We start from the raw sequence: 22,958 nt of genomic DNA, 5'->3' as shown, positions 1-22,958 counted from the left end.
CTGGTTAAGGCAGTGTGAATCCTCGAGGGCTGGGACTGAGAGGAGCCTGCCTCCCTGGTTTGGCACAGAGTAAGAAAGGGTTAACATAATGCTGGCAGAACCACAGTGTGCCAGGTGCTGCCACATAGGAAGCTGAGATCCTCTGCTGAACATGGCTGGAGGCTGGCAGGCCCATAGCGCCTATTTATAGCCAGGGGTCCAGGCTGCTGACCTGTGACATTCCCTGGCTGCCAATCCTTCCTGAAACAAGGCCAGTTCAAAGCACACTCCCTCCTCCCCTTCCCGTTCTTTCCTCATCACAGGGGGTAGGGTGGTTTTAATTTTTTCCTCCTTGAGTTTCCCAGCTCCAGAGGTGCCCAAAGTGGTCAATACCTCAGGAGAAGGCCTTCAGATGACAAAGGAGAGCTGGCCTTGGAATGTCAGGAGCCATCAACATGGACTTGCTCACCCTTACTTCCCTATCCCAGATTACCCTTTGGGCCACTCTCTGGCCCCCTGACGCAGGTGTTGGTTAGTTGCCCTGGCTGCTCTGGGGGCAGCTGAGAAATAGGTATAGGGTTTGGGAGGAGAAAAGGGGTGGAGCTAAGGATGTCCTTGGGAAGACAGCGGCAGGAGGGACCCAAATGACACCTCCCCCCACTAGAGCTCCAGAGAAGAGAGGCGGAGCAAATTCAAAGGTCATAGGGAGCAGAGTGATCTGAACCAGCTATGAAAAGGTGTAGCTGTCAGCAGATTAGGTTCCTGCTCCCCAAAGAGGGCCCTGGCCGGGAGGGTGAGGGAAGGCTTAGAAAGGTCATGCATGATGGGGAGAAGCTGGCAAGAACTAGGAAGTCCCCGGGGAGAATGACAAGCCCCAGGGCCAGAGATGCCAGCATGGCAGCAAGTCTGGTGCCAGGGCAGCCTGGGGGCGGGGGGGAATAGGAATGACCAGAGGTTTCTGAGGACGCAGATGTTGCTAGGAGAAGCTAGGAGGGGGTTGAGAGCTTTGTATTTTGTTAACAAACACTGAGATCCATTGATGCTGTGTGGGGCTTGGCAGAGGTCAGAGCAAAGGGGTCGCTGGGGCCTGTGTCGGCTCAAAAGCCCAGACCCCTCCTTGGCAGCCCTTACCTCATTCCTCTTGTGGCTGAGGTACTTCTTTAGCCATTTAACTGGGCTTGGGGACAGGACTTCTGGTGTGTGAGAGGCAGCAGTGGGCAGCCCTTGCCTCCCTCTCCCTTCACCCTCCCCTCAACACACACACCCAAAGCAGACAGGACTGGGGTGTGATTCTACCCCTTTCAGAGGACAAGGAGAAAACCCCGCATCTGGAGAGGGACAAGGCAACTCCATTTCTGGCGAGATGCGGTGGCAAGAGGCTATGGGCTGCTTGATGGTTCAGGATCTCCAGGCAGGTAGTTGGACCCCACAGCCTCCTGTCCCCCAGAAGAGGCTGCTCCATGGAGAGTCCCAGAGATCCTGGTGGCCAGGTACCCCAAGCTTCTGACTATCTCCACTGGGGTAAAGAAGCTGCCTGGCCTGGCCCCAGCTCCGCTCACAAATGTTCTGGATGATTCTGCAGGCAACAGATGAATTCACCCACTGGATGGTTCTCATAGCATATCTTGTACACAGCCATGAATAGAGGAAACCTAGAATGGGGAAGGAGAAACCCAGATTAGCCTTCCGGTATACCTCTACTACCTGCCCCCGCCCACTCCCTGTCCACCTCCTAACCCTCCACTCTCCTACTCTCCCACCTTTGAGCTCAGGCCGACTCTGGTTCTCAATTTCCAATTGCTGAGAAGTTGAACTCCTAATCCTGGGTTTAAGGCAGGTTGTTAATTGCTCTGCTCTCTATTGTATTGAACTTGCCTGTATGATTCCCTGGCATGAATTTTTTTTCTAGTTGGGTAAACCACTTAACCTCTCTAAGCATCAGAATCATCAACTATAAAATAGGACCAATATAACAAAGTAATGAAGAAGCCATTATGTATTAATGTGTAGGTGCTCAATAAATGCATTTCCTTCTTCCCATCCTCTTACACAGGCTGCTTCCTTTACCTTGAGGCTTTCCACCGACCAGCCATAAGCTGATCTTCTGAACCTGTTTCATACTCTCTTATTCTAGGATTCTTTCTCAGATCAGTAGAGCTCTGCTCTGATCAGCCCATCACTCCCACTGTCTTTGTGCTCCCTGAAAAGGAGCACTTTGACACAGAGGCTGTCTTCCTCACCCCTCGGCACCCAGGACAAGATTCAGGGGACAGAAAGGTTGGCCTCCAGGGAGCAGCTTAGATGGGATGATGGGACAGTCAGTTGAGTTTACTCCTGCTGCCCCAGAGCTCCAGCCCCCATAGCAAAGGACAGGAGGAAAGGACCGGAAGTGAGGCTATGCAAAGGGGTCCAAGCAATGTGGTGCAAAGAGCAGTAGACTGGAGGGAGTTCAAAGACTATGAAGTAGCAGAGGGACAGCGGGCAGACCAGACTCTCTCCAAGCTGTAGTCTCCTTGTCTGTAAATACAAGGTTCCCTCTCCACCCACTTCACCGATTGAGGAGGGATCAGGAAGATGAGTGTGGAAAGCACTTGTGGCTGTGGTTCCCTCCTCCACTGGGGCTGGGGCAGACACCTACTTGTCCACCATGCCCTTGTGTTGGAGGATGCTGTGTAGCTCCCGGGCTGTCGGGGGCCCCTGCAGCTTCTGCCCATTCAGCATCTCTTTCTCCAGCTGCTCAATGGGCTGTGAAGAAAACGAGACGGGTGGATGGAAATAGCAGAGAAGGGTTGTCAGGGGGAGGTGGAGAGTCTGGGGCTCAGATGGGAGGTGGGATCTTAGGCACCTAAAGGGCCCACCTCCATTCTCCATTCTCCCAGGGTTCCCACCTTTCCTGTGCGGACGAAGGCCTCGGCCACCTTTCGGTTCCTCCCTCCGTAGCAGGTGGTGATGAGGTCACCGATACCACAGCTCTCCAAGAAGGTGGCAGAGGACACAGGGCCACTGCAGAAGAGCTTGGCAAAGGCGACCATCTCCATGAGCCCCAGTCGGATCACCGCTGCCTTGGTGTTGTCACCAAAGCCCAGCCCGTCACAGAAGCCAGCTCCCACGGCCACTATATTCTTTGGGGAGTGGAGGTCACAGGTGAGAAAGGATCCCTTCCTGCAGGCCCTCGGGCACCATCCTCATGCCCCTTCCATCAGCCATGTGAAATATAGTGGGTGGGCTCCTCAACTAGCTCCTCCTCTTGATTTTCCCACTTGCTGTACCCCTGGGCTTGTGCTTCCTGGCTCTGCAACCCTGCCCCCTACTCCATCCTTGAGAACATTTCCTGAAAACCAATCTTCTGTTCAGCTAGCCCTCCCATCCTTGACTATTCTGTTCCATATCCCTGATGTCCTCAACTTGTCCAAGATCCAGAGTTCTGGCCATCAACCTGCCTGGGTGCCCTAGATATCTTATCTCCCATTAGCCTGGGTGCTTTCCCAGGACATCTCTTCCCCCTGGACCACCTACTGGAGGCAGGGACAGGAATGTCCTACAAGGGGGCTATAGGGAGAAAGGGAGGAGGAGGGAGGTTCAATGTTTGATAGTGAGTAATTGTCAGGCCTGAATGACCCTGACCTTGCTGTTGCAATTCTTCCTGCGTGTGTGGGACGTGGTGGGGAAGGCAAGCAATTGCCCAAGAGTGAGGAGTACCAGCCACCTCGTATAGCTAAGCCAGGCCCTCCATCAGGATCTTCTCCCCACCTCATAGATGCCTCTGCACCCCTCTCACCTTTAAGGCCCCACAAATCTCTACTGTATCCACCTCTGGCACCACTGTGATGCGGAAATTGGGTGTCTGCATCAGCTTTTTCAGAAGCTCTCCTTGGGCCTGGTCCTTGCAGCCTAAAGTGGGAAGGGACGTGAAGCTTTGAGAGGGGATTCTCTTCCCACACCAGCCCTAAGCAGGACCTGCCACCCTTTCCCTGGGGGGGAGGGGGGGGTCCCGGTCCTCCCTCACCTCTGATGCTTGGGTCTTCTTTCCTTTGCCTGCCTTATGGGGGAAAAGATGGCTACGTGGGGGAGGGGGGAAACGGAGAGGGGATGTGACAAGCTGCATTTGTCAGTGATGGTTAGGGCTCTCACCAATGGTTGTCTCACAGAACTTCTCATCAGCCACCTCGCTGGCAATGTTGGCCCCCATCAGCACACTCATGGGGATGCCAAGGTGCTCCCCAATCACTTCAGAGATGAGCTTCAGCCCTTTAGGGCCCTCGTCTACCCCCTGGGCACAGGATGGAGCTCAGGCCAGGTGCCCTTTATGCCCAACTGAGGGCTTCCCACCCAGAAGTCCTGCCCCTTCCAAATCTACTGTTCATCAGTGTCCCTCCCCAAAGGCCCTGTCCCATTTGAACTCAGCCAAAGCTTGCCGTGAGGAGGGTAGATGGCACGTGAAAATGAATCCATTTGAAAATTCTTCCATATACCCTCAACCAACCTACTTCTTGACATCCCTCAACAACCCACCCCCAAGGACCTCAAACTAACTTCCATCCCAGTCACTGCTCCAAACCACCTTCCCTTTCACATTCCTCAAACCCAACAGCTCCTCATACCCCCAGGCATCTCTAGTATGCCTCCCAAACTGCAGACATCTGCCTCCAAAGCTACTTCTAACTTCCCCCCAACCACCCTCCCCACCCCAGCGGCCCCCAGCACCTATTTCTCAGCCTCCTCCAAGCAACTCCTCTCTTCTCTCCAAAAAACTCTTGGCCTACTTCTGCCATTTTCTGTTCTCACTTCCCCTACCCTCACCCCACAGCAGTTAGCTGCACCCCATCCACACGAAAGTGTTCCTGGCACCTTAATAAGAGATACACCAATGGCGTTTGCCTTCAGGTGGCCCTTGAGTTGATCACAAATCTTGCCGATGAACTGATGGGGCACCACAAAGATCAGGATGTCAGCACCGGCTGCAGCCTGGACCACATCTGGGACAGCCACCTGTGGGGGGCGACCAGTGCTCATGGGCCTCACGGACTTCTGCTAGCCCATTCTGGAGATCTAGGGGCCAAGATGTGAGGCTGGTGGGGGAGAAGGAAGGGCAGTCAGGGGATCTAATCTGGAAGGCCTGATCTTGGAGGAAATGGAACACTGCATTCCCTCCCCCTCGCTGTCATTCCCTCTCCGGCTCCAGCTGCCCCGGGGCTCTTGAGGACTCCTGGGAGCCTCCTCTCAGTGCTTCTGTAGCCCTTGGCTGTGGGACAGTGAGGGAAGCCACAGAAGGCCTGGGCTTGGCAGGAGGGAGAGGCCAAGTAGGGTTTCATCACCCTGATTCTTAAGGCTCCCAACTGGGAAGGGAGAGCCCTTCCTGCTGTCTTCCCTGCTCCCCCTTTCCAGGTTGGGAACAAGCCACGTGGATTTGACTAGAGACCTTAAGTCCAAGGAGCAGCCTCCACGTCTGCTAATAACCCAGTGAATAAGTAACAGGATTAGAGCCTGAGGCAGGCGCTACCCAGACCCCAAGTCTTTAGTTGTCATGGAAACCAACTTCCTCGTCCTCCCTTTCCTACTTGGGAGCCCATAAGTGTATTGGTGTTGGGGTGGGGGGCCAGTGGAGGTGGAGGTGGAGAGGGTTCAAGTTCTTTTCAGTCCCAGGAAGTCCCAGGAGAGCAGTTTGGGGATTTTATATAGGGGTGCCCTGTGCCTAGAGCAGCCCTCCCAAGATGCTTTCCAAGTCCAAGTAACAGCTGAAATGACCCCTCTCTCAGCAGGAGGCATCCCTCCGCTTCCCTCTCCCAGGGTATTGGGGCTCACCACGTTGGGGGGCAACTTGTGCCCTGGCAGGTATTTGACATTCTCATGCTGTGTGTTGATGATCTCTGTCAGCTTTTTCCCCCCGATGTCTTCCTCAAACACCCACATGGTCACCCGTGGGTCAAAGTGTGACAGCTGGGCCGCATTGCCACCCACAATCTTGGCGATAGCGGAGCCCCTGGTGGGAGGGAGAGCACAGAAAGTGGAGGAGTCAGGGCAAGAGGGAGGAACGGTGGCAGGGGAGGGGGCAACGCTCCACCTCAGGATGGCACCACAGCCTACCAGATTATTTGCTTGCCACCTTCCTTATGACCTGGACCACCACCATGAAAGTGCGTCTTTGGCAGTAGAAAGGAGACTTAGTCTATCTTATACTTTGCAGCTGGAAAAGGGGAACAGCCTTCAACCCCCCAGCCCTAAGCAGCTATTCAGGCAGAGAGGACTCTGGAAGCTCCCTTCCTGTGGTGAACAGGTGCAGCTGCCCAGGCAAGCAAGGGCCAGGAAAAGGTTTGGGCACCATCTGTCCTGTGGGGGTAGGCACAGAAGATACCAGGGGTGGTACGGAAATTGGAGGGCATTTCCTACCCAGTGTCTGCCTCCTGCCCACCAAGCCTCTCTCCCTAACCCCCTGTGTACTTGGGGGAACCTCCCTTTCCCTCCCCATACTTGACAGAGTCACTTACCAGTTGCCGGAGCCTACAATGCAGACTTTCTTGCCAGCCATCGTGCCGCTGCTCTAACCGATCTGGCTCAGTGCTGCACTCCCAGCTTCTCTGCGGGGCTCGGAGCATATAACTCCACCACACGTGGGTGCAGCCAAGTCCCGCCCTCCAGGGGCGGGTGGGGAGGCGGGAGCCCAGGGAGACAGAATCTGGCAAAGCCAGGGAAAGGGGAGAAAAGAGACAGGTGGAGAACAGGAATGAGGCAGAGTCCAGGCCCCGCTTTTCTTTTTAGGTTTGCCAGCTGATGGTGCTAGTGAGCTTCTTCCCTTGGCCCCAGCCCTCCCTCCCTGTAATGGTCTCATTTTGAAATCTGCCAAGAAATAGCCCAGATGAAAAGCAAGTGACTGGTCCCCCCCAATCCCTTCTGTCCCCCAGCACTGGCCTAAGTTGTATTCAGTCCTAGTCGCAAATACAGGAATGCTTTCTTTTCCAAGGTAGGAATCACGCCACATATCCTCCTAGGACCCCAAAGTCTGCTCTAGAGGTTTATCCTCTAGCAGTGACAAAAGACTACATGTCACTGGCCCCACACTAGCTCTGCTGCAGGGCTGCGTGAGTGAGGTTCATGGGTGTAGACTCACTTTTGAGGATAAGACTACGTAAGAGGTAAGGGCCTGCTTTGGGGGCATCCCAGCCCAAGGATTAGGAGAGACCTCAAGAGCCCCAAGAGACAAGGTCATCTTGGTTACCCAGTGTTCATCTGAGGGACTCACCCTTGGGCCTCTCTCCTCACCCCAAAGGATCCTCACCTGAATGTCTTCCAGGAAAAGAAGGTGGGAAAAGCCAAAGTTAAAAGCTCTGATGCCAAGTGGCTTACAATTCTCTTGCAGACTCTGGGTTTAAGGAAGAAGAGGACAGGACAGAAAAGAAGGCAGCTAAAGCATTCACTGTCCTTGAGAGGTTTTGAGCTTCCTTCAAGTCTTTCTTGGGTTTCCAAGCTACCACATCATGGGCTCCCTCAGGTTACTGGCTAGTTTGCAAGAAGCCAGAAAGGGGGAGGCAAGACCTGGGGCAGCTGGAACTTCTGTGGAGCTTTGTGGTCTCAGATCTTGTAATGGAGAAGTGGGGTGTGTGATTTGGGGCACAGGAAGAGACTGGAAAGAATACATTGAGGGGCACCTGGGTGGCTCAGTCATTAAGCATCTGACTTTGGCTCAGGTCATCATTTCACGGTTCGTTAGTTTGAGCCCTGCTTTGGGCTCTCTGCTGTCAGCACAGAGCCCGATTCAGATCAGCTGCCGCCCCCCACCCCCGCCACCACTCCCCCGCTCACACTGTCTCTCTCTCAAAAATAAACATTAAAAAAAAGAAAGAACACATTGAACAGTCCAGGGCCCTACATCACCCACAGCCATTTGAGAAGAGAAGCAGCTCCGGTTTCTAGGCCGAACTGGAATGGGACAAATGGCTCTAACACTCCAGCTGTCCCTGCACCTTGGCCTAAAGGGCAGATGCCACTGTCTGCTCATGTGCTGACCTCCTGGCTTGGCAGATTGCTGAGTGGGTGTTTTCATCCCTCTGGGCCACTGCTGGCCGCCAACAGCAACGAGCACTAGGCCAGAGGGGAGTCTGTGTGCAACCACTGTGTAAGAGTAAATGGGCTCGAGGGCAAGTCTGTGGAGAAAAGGTTTTTCTAAGTTCTAGGGACTGCCTGAGAAGAGCCCACCATATTCCCCTCCCATGGCCAGGGAGTTCCCATAGGGAAATATACACGAAGTTGGTAGTTGGTTTCCCTTAGGAGTAAAGTTGCACCTGCTACAAAGCCAGCCTCCCACAGATCGCTCCATTATTGCACTGGCACAAAGACAAAGGCACCAGTGCCAAGTGCCAGCTGGGAACACTGATTATGGGTGATGGAAGAGAAAGAATGCTTCTGTCCCTGGTGCATATGATGGGAATCCCAGAGAATGGACGCTTATGCATAAAACAACCCCCTTGTTTTTGCCTAAATGCTTCCTTCTCTCATTTTGCCCTTAAAATCATCTTACTAAGTATGGAGACAAAGAAATTGTGCATTTATATACGAATAAAGAGTGTGCAGATTCAGAATTAGCTCATCACAGGAAGTTATCTGTACCAGAGCTCTTTTCCCAAGAGCGAACTGTAGATTATTTGCTTGAAATTAATAATGGTTCATCAGCCATTCATTACACATGTAATTAGCCTGGGTAAAAACAGATGCCATGTCAATGTCCTTGACATCAATTTTTTCCACTCCCAAGTTCTCACCCCACACGTTCTTCTGTTTTTCCTACTCAAGTCTGGTAAACCCCCAAGTTCCAAATTGGGAACAGGCTGCATCCTTGGTGGGTTTGACTGCATGCAGACAATACTTGGGTGTTCCCATCCGTGGAGGTGAAGGAGAATTTTTTTACAACTTTGGACTGCATTGCGCTCATCCTACATTCTAAACCCCTTCATGGGTAGAACCAAGCTAGACAATGCCACCAGGTGGGAAGCTGGCACATTATGATGCGAACTGCAGAATTTCATGCTTCTGCAGACAGATCAATCCTGAGCAGTCTTCTCAACTCTGCAGAGGGGCTGATCATTTGTAGTATGGAGAGGACAACACTTCTCTGCTGGTCTGAAGAACTGAAATCTCACTCAGGACCATGAAGTGGAACCTTAGAGGGACAGCAGGCAGAGGAACACAGTCTTCAGTTGTGCAGGCCCTACCTAGATAGGAGCCCTGAGAAGAGGAACTCCTCTACAGGTGGCTCAGGATCGTCAAGCCTAAGGAATCACAGGCACTCAAGGGCAGTGCTCTTGAGCCAATAGGTGCTGTGGGGAGCTCAGAAGGTTAGGAGGGATGGCAGTGCCGTGGTCTTGTTAATACCGCCCGAACAAGAGCCGGGGGCGGGACTCTTAGATCCAGTGAGGAAGGCCAATAATCCCAACCAGCACCTGGCCTGCTTGGACCACTGGGCTGACAGAGCAAGCTCTAAGGTGAGAACCTGATGTCCACAGGGTAGAAACCTTGTTTTCCACCGTATTCCTAGTGCCTAGCACCACAGCTGGCACACAGCAGGTGCTCAATACATAATTGTCAAATAAAACGAATAAACACCATGAGCATGGCTAATGGTATTCAGAGAATGAGCTCAGGGAATCGCTCTCCCTCAGCAGGTAGGGGGACCCATCCTTCAGAAGATTCTTTTATTAAAACTGGGTGACATCGATAAGGGGACAGTACAAAAAAAATTTTGGTCCATGAAAAAAACATAATAATTCAGTTAATAAAAACAGTTATCTTCAACAGGGACACTATGTAGGAGTGCTGAGCTTCCTTCTCATGGTTCCAGCCCCAAGGACAGAGGTTGTCCAGTGTCTCTGTGGGGAGAACCTTTTAAGGGAGGGGTGGGATAATGGCAGGAAGGGGAAGATGGGGAGAAAATTCTGCTGTCCCCAGTGTGGAACAGGCAGGGATATGGGGCTGGAGGATGTGCTCGCAGGAGCCTGAGGAGGGGGTGGGGAAGCAGGGGCTTTGTCAGTTCTGTGGGGTTAGAGCCCAGGCTGAACGGAATTCCCCCTCTGTGCCCAGCTGTCTCCCACCCTGCTATGTTGAGTCTGCGAGCCTGGGATATGCTAACTCGGGGTGATACAACCTGGAAGAAGAATCTGAGGCTCTCCTGGAAAGATGCAAAACCATCTCAGTTCCAAGGGGCCAAGATCACAAGGTCCTGCTGCTACCTGAGGGGTCTGAAGCTTTGAGGGCAGGGGCTGGGGAGTCACAATCCTGTGAGGCAGGGAGAGGGAAGAGTCACAAACCCAACTCAGAGCTATTCGCTAGCCCTAGGCGCTTTCACTCCTCAGTGCCCTAGAAGTCACCAGTGGGTGTCAACTGGGCAAACAAGGGACAGGAAGACAGGGATGGCCCAGGGCTTTTACCCGTTTGATTTCAGGCCTGTTTCTCCATGAAAGGATGAGGGAGGCAGGGTGAATAAATGAGTCACACCTCCAAGCAACAGCAGGAACAGCCTCTGCTGGCAATGATAGTACCCCAGGTTAGATCCCTGGGGCTCTGACAGGGAAAGGCAAGATCCCCCCACCCAAATGCCCTGAATTAGGACGATGGATAGCAGAGGAATCCTACAAAGAGCAGCTATAGGGAGTGTGCTGGGAGGGAGCAACAGTTAAAAAACAAACTCCAATACTGATGTGGACCCCCTACGAGGGAGTAAGAGAAGCACTGAGACAGCAGGCCAATCCAGAGGGCTGCGGACTGACCTGGGGCTCAGTGGAGCCCAAGAACCAGGGTTCCTTTAGTGCTAGAGGGCAACAAGTGAAGGAGGGATGTGCTCCAAACCTGTGGAGGGAAGGAAGGAAATTGGATTCTGTTATCAGGAGAGCCAAGATCAACTAGCTTATAGAGTGCCCCCAGGCCTGAGTCTCAGAGAAGGGGCTAAAGCTCCCAACTCCTGGGTCTCTGAAGGGCAGGGTCAGTGTAGCCGGTCCCCTTGAAGACCACCTGGCCTTAGGCCCAATCCATTCAATGCACTGATTACCACTACAGGTTCTCTCTAATACTATCTAGAGGTCCTATGTAGACCAGGGGAGGGTAGAGGCACATGGGAACTTTGTGGGGCAAAGGGAAGCTGGGGGACAGGAAGGGATGGGGTGGGAGAAGAGGGTAACAGGTGTCTGATAAGACAGAAATGTAAGACCCTCTTCATTCTGGTGTTGTCCTTGAACCAACAGCATCCCCTGGAAGGCCCCAAGCAAGACCAAGGCAGGTGCTATGAGGCAGGCAGCACAGGGCCCAAATAAGAATCGGTGCAGCCGAATCAGGGCTGTGAGGGAGGCCCTATGTATTTCGAATTCCCAGGGCTTGCTCTAATTCTTGTCGTCTCTGCTGCACCTAGGGAGAAAACAGTGAAGAGAATAGATGACACAGACCAGAAGCTGGTACCTAATATCCTGACCCCCACCAGGGGTTCAGACCCCTTGCTTTTCGTCAGTTTCCTGTGCCCAGGCACCTACCTTGGAGTAGAAGTATCGGCACACAGCCTCCTGGGCCCAAGGCTGGAAGTAAAACTCAGCTCGGCGCTCTTCCTCTGGGTTCCCCACCACATCAGTCATGGTCTGGAGGATACGGGAGGGGAAAAGAGAGAACAGACTTGTGTCCCTCCTTCGCACCTGTCATGGACTGAATTGTAGCCCCCCAAAAGATGTCAAAATCCTAACCCCCTAGTACCTGTGAATGTGACCTTATTTGGAAATAGGGTCTCTGGAGATGATCAAGTTAAGATGAGGTCATTAGAGTGGGCCTAATCCAACAAGACTGGTATCCTTATAAAAAAGGGGAACTTGGACACAGAGACAGACATGCACAAAGGGAAGATGACGTGAAGACACACGGAGAACACCATCTGCAGACCAAGGAATGCCTAAGGGCCATCACAAGCTAGGAGGGTGCCTCGGAACAGGTTCTACCTCACAGCTCTCAGAAGGAACCAGCCCTGCTGGCACCCTGACTTCAGACTTCTAGCCTCTGGATAAACAGTAAATACCTGTTGTCTGAGCCACCCGGCTGGCAGTACTTTACTATGGCAGCCCTAGCAAATTACTGCCACCACAACCAAAGTCACCTCCTGCCATCAACAAGTCATTGCTTTGTCCAGGGATCCTTTCTGGCTCCCCTCTTCCCTTGTTCCTCTGCTCAGCCTCTATAATTCTAGTCACAGTCACCACAGGATAGGAGAAAACTGAGGAGACATTTCAACTCATTCAGTGCTCATTTCCACTTTCTTGCCTGAGCTTATAGTGCTCCCCTCTCGGAGAACGACCTCAAATCCCAACTTCGCCACAGAGAACTCCCCAGCTATCCTAGCCTCATCCATCTCTGTTCTCCTTTGAATCACCTCATCGGTAGTGGTGAGTTCTGATAACGTCTTACGTGGTTTACAACTTTGTAAGAAATACTAGTCTGTTCCCTTCCCCACAAAAGAAAATAACCTGGTCTGAAATAATCCTTTCTTTACTTTTGCTAAGACTTCCTTGCCCCACCCTCCTCCTCCTTATCAAAACCTTCCATTCTCAGGGGTGCCTGGGTGTCTCAGTTGGTTAAACATCCGACTTCAGCTCAGGTCATGATCTTGCGGTTTGTGAGTTCAAGCCCCGCATTGGGCTCTGTGCCGACAGCTGGAGCCTGTTTCAATTTCTGTGTCTTCCTCCTCTCTGCCCCTCCCCTGCTCTCGCTCGCGCTCTCTCTCAAAAATAAACAAACGTTAAAAAAAACTAAAAACAAAACAAAAACCTTCCATTTTGTACAATCCTCAGAATGCCTATTTACTGGAAGGGATGCTGCCTGATTCATAAATCATTGAATAAAACCAATTAGACCCTCAAATTTTAAATCAATCAATCAATCCTATTAGCCTACTTTCTCCAAACAGAATGCAGGCTGCTTGGAAAGGAGAGATCCAATTTTCTGCTCTGCATCTCCTACTATATGGTACACAGTGACACCTCATAGTAAGTAGTAGATAAACACTTGATGGTTCCACCTCCAATTCCCTGCTTGATTGTAAAGTGGACCCTAGAACATGCTAAAGAAACTCTGGTCCTTCACTCCCCTCTCTGGCTCTTCTACCAGATGCTACAGAAATAAAGCAAATGTGTGCCCCACTGACCTAAGTCTCTTTGCACCTTTCCTAGGTTCTTTACCTTGAGGTCCCGGCATTGGGACTGAAGCCAATCATTGATGAAACCCTGAGGGTCTCTGGCAAAGCTCAGCATGAACTCCCGCTGGGTCTTCAGCTGATTGATAGTTTCTATTGTCTCATGGATCTGAAAGAAGAGAAGGAAGCTCATAACATTTTCAAACTAGGAAATGCAAAGTTAAGTGGCAGACACTGTCTGACATCTCCATGTGCCTGCCACTCCCAGCCCAGGTCCAGAGTGCCACCCAGAGCCCTAACTGCTCCAGCACTCGACATTCTTTCAGCAGGTATGTAGTTTTCCTTCTGGTCTCCACAGGGTCCACTATGGGTGAAGCTACATGGTGAATACTTAATCCACAGCACAAATGGGTCCAAAAACACTCTCAGGTAGAAAAGCAGTGGTACACACAGCTGTCTCAAAAGCTATGGTCTAGGGGTTTCTTCCTGCCCTTTTCTCATTCTCTGTACTCTTCCTGGCAACCTCATTCACTTGCATATCTTCCATTACCAATGACAGGTTAGGGAGTCCTCAGTAGGCAGACCAGAGTCCATTTTCTAAACTTCAACCAATCCAACTGCTTGACTTCTCAAGGCTCCTGAAACTCTCCAAAACATAATTCACTACCTTTTCCCCAACACTCACTTCTCCTCCTGTTCTCCAGTTGCCAATCTGAATAAATACTACTATCCACCCAAGCTAAAAACCTGGGAGTCATGCCTCCTTCTCCCTCAAGCCTCACCCCACCATCTCCATCAAAATAGTATCCAAATCTCTTCAGTTCCACTTAGACACCTCTCAGATCTGTCTACTTATTTTCATCCTCACTGTCAGTACCACAAATTTAGGCCCTCAACACACCTCACATGCGTTACTGCACTGGCCTCCTAACTGGGCTTCCTGCCTCCAGATTAGAACTCACTCTCCACCTTCCTGCAGGTGATCATTCTAAATGCAAAGAGCAGGACTTCCTCCTGTCTTCAGGACAAAATACAAACCAGCTCTCCCTATATCAAAGCTTCTTCACGACTAAGATCCTGCTTCCCTACCAGGTTTCCTTTCTCCAAACTTCCTATCCGTAGCTAGCACCCTGAGATACAGCTAGCACACGGAACGGCTTGTACTTCTTAAACGCCAGGCTCACTCTCTCATCTTTCGACCTTTACATACGCTGTTCCCTCTTTCTGGAATATCTTCTGCCTCCCACGCCCCTAAGCACCACTGTCCCTTTTCCCCTTTCCTTAACTCTTGTCCTTCAAGATTTAGTTGGGGCATCAACTCTTCCAGGAAAGCCACCCTGTTCTCCTTTGCGCTCCTCAGAGCATTTCTGGCTTTTCCCGCATGGACTATGTCTAATAAGGATAGTAATAGGAAGAGCAGCAGTTACCGTTTGTTCTTACGTGCCAGATACAGAGTCATCCTTATCTACATGGTCTCATTTAATCCTCATAACAACCCTTACAGAAAAGTTCTTATAATCTCTATTTCGCAGTTCAGAAACTGAGGCTCAAAGCTATTAAAAGTTACAGCCAGAATCAGTGTCTGGCTGCAACTGGCACCAAGCACAGTACCTGGCATATATTAGGTGTTAATATATTTTAAATGAACACCAAGAGTCAAAAGACAGCCTAGAAGCTACGACAGGAGGCTGGTGACACCCAAGCTACCCTGGGCAGGGGCCCCTACCTTGTTGTCTAGAGTAGCAATCTCCTGCTGGCTGGCAGTAGACAGCAGAAAAGAATTCATCTGGGTCTTCAAAGTATCATCCACTTCCACATCAATGTCATAACAGGCGGTCTTTTTCTGATCATTCGGGTCAACACTGGGGAGGAAACCAAAGGAGCCTGGTAAAGGGCTTGTCCCCTAAGACCTATTTACACAGGGTCAAGAAGAAGGCCCAAGAATGAAGGGTTTGACTGCAAAAAGGCACAAGAGAACTTTTGCGTGACAGAAATTTCCTGTACCTTCTTTGCGGTGGCAGCTGCTACGTGGTGTTACATTTGACAAAGTCTCAAACTATATTTCAAGTGTGTGTGACCTACTGTATATAAACCTCAATAAAACTGTACTGTTTTTTAATCAATGGTAAAAATTCAAACGGTACAAAAAATATCCAGGGAAAATTAAGTTTCTCCCTCCCCAAAGGAAACCCATACTGTAGTATCTTATAGGTCTTTCTCCCTGTTAAACCAAAATTGACCTGAAAATAAATTCTAATAAAACACATGCCAGGGCGCCTGGATGGCTCAGGTGGTTAAGAGTCTGACTCTTGATCTCAGCTCAGGTCTTGATCTCAGGGTCATGAGTGCAAGCCCCGTGTTGGGCTCCCTGTGTTGGTGGGCATAGAGCCTACTTAAAACACACACATGTACACACACCGTACAAAATAAAAAGTGGCTTAACCTTACACACAGGAACCCAGGACAGATCAGCTTCTAATGATCCAACACATAAGTTGGAGGAGTTACCATTGGCTGAGTGATGGTTCATATAAAGAAAGGAAGACCTTTATTGGAATTAATATGGAGTAAGGGAAAGAAAGCAGAGAGTCTACAGCCAGCCACCTTCTGCCGTGAGGAGGAGGAAGGGCATTCCTTCACTCCTTATACACGGAGACACTTTTGCCCATCCATCTTCCGAACAAAAAAGTGGAAGGAGATAACGGAATTGGGAGTCTCAGATTAAATGTTTTACCATCCACAGAAGAGACGGCAGCCCATCAGCGACGAGCCAGTACATGTCTAACAAATGATTCTCCAAAAGAGGAGGAAAAGAAAAAGCTAATTTGTAGCATCTGCTGATTTCTGTGGTTTAAATATTCCCAACGTGGCTGACTTCAAGCTGTCAACGTTAGGTCACTGATCAAGGAGCTGGGAAGACATGTGCAGTTAAGACATCATGACACAGGTATCCCCTGGTTTTGGATTCACGTTACACCACGTTGCTTTTCTGAAAGGCCTACATTAGTCTTTCTGAAGAGAATTTTCACACTTACGAAAACAGGCAAAAAGCAAAAACAGCGTTCGGCATTTATTTTGCAGCAGCATTATAGAGGCAGCACACACCCTGAGCAGCAAACGACACCACCAATCTCCTCCTCCGGGAAATACCCTTGGCATCTCAGCATCAAGCCGCTACAGCTTTGAGTTGTATCTGTGAGCATGTGTGCTTTATTTCATCATATTTTATGCAAAAGAGGTTATTTGGGGGGTCTGGGATGCTCAAAATTTTTTCCATAAAAATTAACAGAAATCACTTTTTTGCTTTGTGCCATTTCGGCTTAGGAAAGTTTTCATAGAATGCTCATACTTTGGGATATAGGGGAAACTGCCTAGTACTTCCGCTATACATACTCAACTAATAAAATGTAATAAAGTGAGAAATGATGAATTTTTGAGTATGTGTTACCTTCCTTTTTCCTGTAACATATTTTTTAATGTTTATGTATTTTGAGAGAGAGCACATGCATACAAGTGGGGAAGGCGCAGAGAGGGAGAGAGAGAATCCCAAGCAGAATCCACACTCAGTGTGGAGCCAATGCAGGGCTTAATCCCAGGACCGTGAGATCGTGACCTGAGCCAAATCAAGAGTCGGACACTTAACTAAGCCACCCAGGCGCCCCACTCTAATGTATTAAGTTGTAAGTTTATATGTAACTTCAGTAACTGCTATTTGACCACCTGCTTCCTGAAAATTTAACAACTGCCTTATGCAAGTTGGTACCAGCCCACCCCAGCACAGTGCTGCCTCTCATACATACACATGCTTACCTGATGACATGATTAATGATGATGGGCTCTGGTGGCATAAGCAAGGCATGGAGCCGTTGAGGGATCTCTGAAAACTTCATACGTTGAGATTCAAAGATCTATGTGAAAGAAGAAAAGCAGCTAAGAAGTTGGCATTTTGAGCACAAAACTAATACTCTACTGGTCTTTGGCAAAGAATGGGTCCTTTTCTTACCTGCTGGAGGTACTTGTCACAGATGACAAACTCCCGCTCATGAGGGTCCTGGAGCTTGTGTGTCTTAATATATTGCCACAGTGCTTGGATGATCACTGGACGGGTCTGGGTGTGGATGCCCAGGAGCCGAGCCAGGCGAGGGTCTAATTTAAACTGGGGAGGCTGCAGAGAACCAAAGAGTACAGGGATGAATCTAGTGAGCTGGGTCCACATGCATTTTGGGGTGCTTTAGCAGGGCCATACATTCAAGCCATTTGACAAGCACTAATGTACTGTTTTCTCTGGGACCAAAAAACACTAGGAGGAGCTCAGAGATGACTAAGACCCTATCCCTGTATCTCAGGAGCTTAGAGTCTGGTGACAAAGTACCCACAACTAGATTTAAACCTTTAAATATCGGGCCGCCGATGGGATGTGGCTGTGAAAGCTGGATCCCCTGACTTCACCACAGAATACCTGGTAGTCCAGCATCAGTAGGACAGTACACCGTACATTCACATCTCCTGGCCGCTTCACCTGGAAGCCATCCGTCTCCTGGGTAGTGGCGGTCCTGTGCCACTACAGAGAGGAAGATGTCAGGGGGAGCTCTCCCACAGGAAGAGCTGGGGTGGGAGGGAAGAGCTTCTGTAATGACTGAATATTCAACTTTGATTACTGAGGCTATTGGAAAAGAGCAATAGCATAAGACATTTTTAAATACTGCATAAAGCTCTGGGATTACTGTCTGTATATAAGCAGATTAACCTTTTGATTCTGTACAGGGTCACATTTAAATTAGCCAAAATTTTCAGTGGTAATTTTATCCACAAAATGGTTAATACACATGTACATAGTAAAATAACATAGCTATCATTTCTTGAATATTTACGATGGACAAGAGTCTTCTAAGACATTTCCCTGGGATCATCTCATTTAATTCCCACAACATCCACATAAGATAGGCACAACTAAACCTATTTTACAGGTGAGCAAACTAATGCTTAGAAGAGTGAAGTAACTTGCCCAAGATCAAACAACCACTAAGTGGTAGCCCTGTGATTTGAGCTCTGGCATGTCTGATTCTAAAGCCCACGTTCTTAGCCACTATACTCTACTGCTATAAAGTCCAGTTAAGTATATTTACAAATTTCTATTGGTTCTATGACTTACTTCCCTTATTAGATGGTAAAGACCTTCCCATGTCTCTTAGTGGTTGAGGTTAAGGGGCTGCAGCTACACTGGCAAAGAAAGGAGCAGGTTAAGTTCATTTAGAGAGCTGGACTGTCTCATTCTGTTTTGACTGTACCCCAAAGAATACTGTCGTTAACACAGTCTTCAGAACATTGTATAACCAGGCATTACAACAAAGGGTTTTTGCTGATGTGGAAAGTGAATCTGAACAGGGACCAAAAGAAAGTCCCAGATCTATCGATGGAGGTAACCCTGCAGGGACTCGAACTCTATTAGTTAACCCCCTTAATGACAGTACCTGCTATCAGGAAAAAGTATGAGTAGGGTGTGGATAACTACATCTCACCATTATTAATAAGCAAGATGCACAGATGGCCTGGGATGTGTAAGAGGCCTCCATTAGAATTTCCCTTGAGGCAGCAACCAGGATAAGATTAAAAACGTGGGACAAGTCAGACTGTTAGAGCTCTTGGGTCCAAACAGTACCAGAACTAAACAGCTAGTGCCACCTGGAGGTCAGTGTACACACTGCAACGGTAGTACTGCGTGCTAGGGGTTACCCTTTCTTTAAACCTCCCCCTCACCCTAAACATTAAAGTTTGGCTCCCACGTTCATCATCCTCCAGTTACGGAGTCAAAGTCTACAGGACAGAACTACTCACTTCTACCAGATGGTTGTCTGGCCCATAAAGGTCTTTGTCCAGTTCGATCACCAAGGACTTAAAAAAAGAAGAGAATTTCCTCTTTTGTTTGGTGGCATCATATTTGGACAAGGCTGACTAGAGGAGAGAGAGAAGAGGTCATGTTAGAAAAGACCAGAGAAATTTCTCAAGACAAAGTCCCATAAAAAAAAGGAACCCACACAACAGTTGGGGGGGAAAAACTCAAACATGTCTTCTGAATCTCCCTCAGGAGATGACAAAACAGGTGTCTGTAGGTATTAAGCCGGTCAGGGTAGCCACAGAACCCTGAAGAAGCAGCCTATAACATGTACAGGGTCACTGACTTACCCACCTCATTTCCCTAAAGGAAATAAGGCAAGTTAAGCCAAACTGTTGCCCATAACAAAGTGAGTCTGAACAGAGAAAAGTCTGACTCTAGAGGGGAAATGAATCACAGGCAATAATCAGCCAGAACAAAAACAGCTTTATTTGGATGGAATGATACCACCAGCAGATGGACTGGACCTATATAGAGGAGGAAGCTCTGACACAGAGCCCCGGTTCTCCTTCAAAAATGCATTCTAATTAGCTTGCTTATGAATAGCTAAAAACAGACCATCAGGGAGTGTAAGGGAATAAAAGGTGAGCTTCCCCAAGGAGCTTCTGGGATGGGAAGTAGAGGGCTAACACCCGTCAGCTGATATTCCCCATGATGCAAAGAAAACTATCCCACTTAAACTATGAAAGGCTGGAGAATGAAAATTGGGAAGGTGGAGATACCACAGTGGGAATCAAGGACCTCTTGGACAGAGAGGAAAGCATGTCTTCAAATGCTAAGTGCAAAGTCACTTGACTTTAGAGAAACAAAAAACACAAACTGAATAATCTGCAAAGGCTAGGTCCAACGGCCAGCACCATCAGGAGGAAGGTAAACAACAAATCAGATCCCAGAACAATAAGGTTCTCGATATGATACCACAGCAAGGGCCAAGCTGTGGGAGCCAGACACAAAGCACCATTGTCTTTTAGTGCAGGGAACACAGTGACTCTCTCCCTGCTGTTCGCAATAGGAGCTGTGAGCACCAGTCAGGATTCTTGCCAACCAGACAACACTGCTTGCTCCCAGAAGCTTCCACCCTAGATGTCAACCACAGCGGACTTTGAACTCACATCCTCCAGGAGCCGTCCTTCTACCCGAAGCTCCCAGGAAGCCACCGTCCCTTCCCCATCCTCGGCATCTGACTTAGCCGGATTGAAAGTGTTAGAAATGAAAATTCGCAGCTTCCGTTTTTGCTGAAGAAAGCAGAAACACGATTGATGGTGGGGCTTCAGTGGTTTGATATTTAAAGAATCTCCGCAACCCCCCAAATTACTCCTAACAGACTGGCTTACTATCTACCCAGTCCCTTGGCTGGGTAGATTGAGATTCCATCTAGAAGAATACAGTCCACTGGCCTGAGTGCAACTGCACAAGCTAGGATTGCAAATAGACAAAGTCATGCCAAGGTGCCAGGTTCCCAAGGTGGCAGAGGAGTTACAGCAAAAACAGGGACAGGGTATATTTCTGGTGCAGGAGATATCAAAAGCCCCTCCCCCTTTGCTGTTCAGTTCTAATGTAATTCTCAGTTCGTAGGCGGATGGGAGAGATATAATTTAAATGCCAAGGAGAGCCGTGCTGCGCCTTTGATTTCTCATCCTAAGCCTATGGAAGGTTCCCGAGTCCTCTCCTTTGGCGCTCTGCCTAGCACTCTCCTGCATTACCTTGATGGGACGTTTCAAGGCCTCCTGGATATCTAGCCGTTTCCTCATGATAGTCTGGTCCAGCTTCCTTTCAAAAGCCAAGAGATCCATATAGGCCTGGGATTCTGGTACCAGTTCACGAATCTTAGGAACAAAAAGGCATCATTGAGATCTAGAGCTGACCGTCTCTATTTTCAAACTCAGCACATCCTCAAGAAGATCAACATCCTGGACTCACCCTTTGAGGTAGAATTTTGTCAGCCATCTTCTTTTTCTTTGCACTGTTTGGAATAAATACTGTGATCAGGTTGGGATGGAACTAGCCAGAACATGAAGACAGACTGGTCAGCACCTCCATTTATAGGAAAATGAAGGAACTGCAAAGCGTCTCTCAAATCAAAGACACTCCGCCTACCCCAACCCCCACCCATGTGAGGCATTCTGAAGAATGAGCACCCATCTGACACAGCACCACCACTTCTGGATTCAGGTTCTCCCACTACCTGTGTCCTCACGGGCTCCCTCCCTCTTTCCCTCCCTCCTTCCCTCCCTCCCCTACCCCAGGGTCATCTTACTTGTGGTTTCGATTTTGGACCGCCTGCTGCTGGACCTGCTGTATCTGCTGAGGCGCAGGTCTCTTGCGGGACTGGTCCATCCCTGACTGGGCCAGGCCAGGTCGGACTGAAGGATTCCCCCCATAGCCAGGGGGTCCCATGGAAGGTCCCTGAGGTGTCATTCGGCTGCCTGGAAGCATACCTGGTCTCTATAGAGAGGAAAGGACCCAGAGATGTCATGACTTCCCTACTAGCCCCACCAAGTAAGAGAAAGTGAAAGACGCCTGAGTTCTTTAAATGAAACAAGGTTGGCGGGGGGGGGGGGGGGGGGGGGGGGGGGGGGGGGGGGGGGGGGGGGGGTGGTGATGGAATACAACGGGAAGAGCCCTCTGTTTCTGAAATCCAAATAACTAGAGGTTCCTGTACTCCAGTTGCAGTTCCATAGGAATACAGCCCCAAACCTAAAACATAGCTAGATCATACTCAAATTCTCTCCAGTCTATTTCATATCTGACATACTGGGCATCTTCTCTAAGTCCCACATAAGTCCCACATTTACTCAAATGGTACTGGGAACTATCGTCTCCTTAGAAGCTGACCTCGATTGGCTAGCTACACCTTCTGTGTTCCTCTGGGCACTGGGGCTGCGCTGATCCTTTTGCACTCCAGTTCCCACATGCCCACCTTTGGCCCCACTTCATCCACACTGTTTCCGTACCCTGACTCCCCAACGCAAACAATGCTCCCAGGAGAAGGTGGGGATGCTAACCGCCTCCCTTCCCTTCCTCCGCACTTGCCTCCCCTCACCCCCGCTCAGGGCCCAAATCCCTCCCAGGAGAGTCCCTCCTACTTCTCCCCCACCCCTGTCACTCCCAGGCCCCCGCTCGGCCCCGCCCCCAGCCCGCGCGCCCCTCCTCCTGCCCCACTCACCGGATAGGCCGCTCCGGGCATCGGGGAGCGGTACAGCCCTTGACCCGGCGCCGGGCCCATTCGCACGGGAGGCCCCGGAGTCCCGCCCGGGCCCAGGGCAGCCGCCGCGCCCGCCCCCCCTGAGGCTCCAGCGCCGCCGCTCGGAGCCACAGACTGGAAACCCGCCCGGGCCGCCATCTTCCCCGGAGCCGCTGCTGCAGCTGCACAAAGAACCGGAACCGGAACTCCCCCCGCCCCCCGCGCGCCCCCCGCGCGCCCGCCTGTCCACCCCGCCGGCCGGCCGGCACGGGAGGCTCAGGGCAGCGAGACTGTGGGCTAGAGGGGGGCGACAAGCGGAAAAGGCCTACTGACCACTCCCTCCCGTCTACACGGTCCGGGAGGGAAGACCATAGAGATCTCTGGGATAGAGAGGCCCTGTGAGCGGGCGCCCCCAGGCTGACGGGAGGAAGACGAGGCCCTGGAAAGAGGGACCACACCTCAACCTCAACGCTCTGATGACGGGGGTGATGGAGAAACTGCTTCATCTAGGCGCAGTAGATTTAACTTTCCAAAGCGCTTTTTTTGTCTTCTTCTCTTATTGCTTCAAGCCTGGGGGGCACTGAAGAAGCGAATGCACCGTTTATTCCATTTTACAAACTGGAGAGCTGATCTTAGTGAATGGGCAAAGATCAACCAAGTTAGCAATAAAGCCAAAGCCCAGAATCCAGATCTTCTGGCTAATAGCCCAGAGGTCATTCCACAAATTCAGTGCAATAACTACCTCACGCCAGAAC

The 22,958-nt window shown here is 50.3% G+C and overlaps 2 protein-coding genes and 1 long non-coding RNA gene across 5 annotated transcripts; 1 reads left to right on the top strand and 2 right to left on the bottom strand.

Annotated features, from left to right (window-relative positions):
• Nucleotides 1–970: 970 nt before the first annotated feature.
• GPD1 (glycerol-3-phosphate dehydrogenase 1) lies at nt 971–9,026 on the bottom strand. Its single transcript, XM_042946478.1, has 9 exons — nt 8,733–9,026; nt 6,465–6,652; nt 5,782–5,959; nt 4,828–4,968; nt 4,111–4,249; nt 3,758–3,870; nt 2,868–3,101; nt 2,618–2,724; nt 971–1,631 (listed from the first exon to the last, which is right to left on the bottom strand). The coding sequence occupies exons 2-9, from the start codon at nt 6,503–6,505 to the stop codon at nt 1,535–1,537; spliced, it is 1,050 nt and encodes a 349-aa protein (XP_042802412.1). The 5' UTR covers nt 6,506–6,652; nt 8,733–9,026; the 3' UTR covers nt 971–1,534.
• LOC122224538 lies at nt 3,058–13,239 on the top strand. Its single transcript, XR_006204837.1, has 3 exons — nt 3,058–3,123; nt 11,369–12,380; nt 13,164–13,239. It is a non-coding gene; the product is annotated as an uncharacterized LOC122224538 (long non-coding RNA).
• SMARCD1 (SWI/SNF related, matrix associated, actin dependent regulator of chromatin, subfamily d, member 1) lies at nt 9,045–22,389 on the bottom strand. 3 transcript variants are annotated; one of them, XR_006204836.1, is made up of 14 exons: nt 22,186–22,389; nt 21,277–21,464; nt 20,940–20,982; nt 20,723–20,845; nt 20,132–20,254; nt 18,962–19,078; nt 17,586–17,687; nt 17,130–17,291; nt 16,937–17,034; nt 14,853–14,988; nt 13,173–13,295; nt 11,487–11,588; nt 10,112–11,364; nt 9,045–9,130 (listed from the first exon to the last, which is right to left on the bottom strand). XR_006204836.1 is itself a non-coding variant. In XM_042946476.1 (13 exons), exons 1-13 carry the CDS (start codon nt 22,360–22,362, stop codon nt 11,311–11,313), a joined length of 1,548 nt encoding a protein of 515 aa, XP_042802410.1. In that variant the 5' UTR covers nt 22,363–22,389; the 3' UTR covers nt 9,649–11,310. The 3 variants fall into 3 exon arrangements, 2 of the variants coding, with proteins under 2 accessions (XP_042802410.1, XP_042802411.1); XM_042946476.1 differs by lacking the exon at nt 9,045–9,130 and having other exon boundaries at nt 9,649–11,364; XM_042946477.1 differs by lacking the exons at nt 9,045–9,130; nt 22,186–22,389 and adding an exon at nt 21,855–21,858 and having other exon boundaries at nt 9,649–11,364.
• Nucleotides 22,390–22,958: the final 569 nt, after the last annotated feature.

The sequence above is a fragment of the Panthera leo genome, chromosome B4 (genome assembly GCF_018350215.1).
Source record: "Panthera leo isolate Ple1 chromosome B4, P.leo_Ple1_pat1.1, whole genome shotgun sequence".
Lineage (NCBI taxonomy): Eukaryota > Metazoa > Chordata > Mammalia > Carnivora > Felidae > Panthera > Panthera leo.
The sequence above is the reverse complement of the archived record's forward strand: the minus strand, read 5'-3'. Positions and strand labels throughout refer to the sequence as shown.

Coding starts and splice junctions, on each gene's coding strand:
- SMARCD1 (XM_042946476.1), bottom strand. CDS start 22,362: ATGGCGGCCCGGGCGGGTTTCCAGTCTGTGGCTCCGAGCGGCGGCGCT. Junction 17,292..17,585: donor TACTGATGCTGGACTACCAG/GTATTCTGTGGT, acceptor GGTTCTCTGCAG/CCTCCCCAGTTTAAATTAGA. Junction 14,989..16,936: donor ATCATTAATCATGTCATCAG/GTAAGCATGTGT, acceptor TTTCCTCCCCAG/TGTTGACCCGAATGATCAGA.
- GPD1 (XM_042946478.1), bottom strand. CDS start 6,505: ATGGCTGGCAAGAAAGTCTGCATTGTAGGCTCCGGCAACTG. Junction 4,250..4,827: donor TTGGTGTATCTCTTATTAAG/GTGCCAGGAACA, acceptor TCCTGTGCCCAG/GGGGTAGACGAGGGCCCTAA. Junction 3,871..4,110: donor GTTCTGTGAGACAACCATTG/GTGAGAGCCCTA, acceptor TTCCCACTTTAG/GCTGCAAGGACCAGGCCCAA.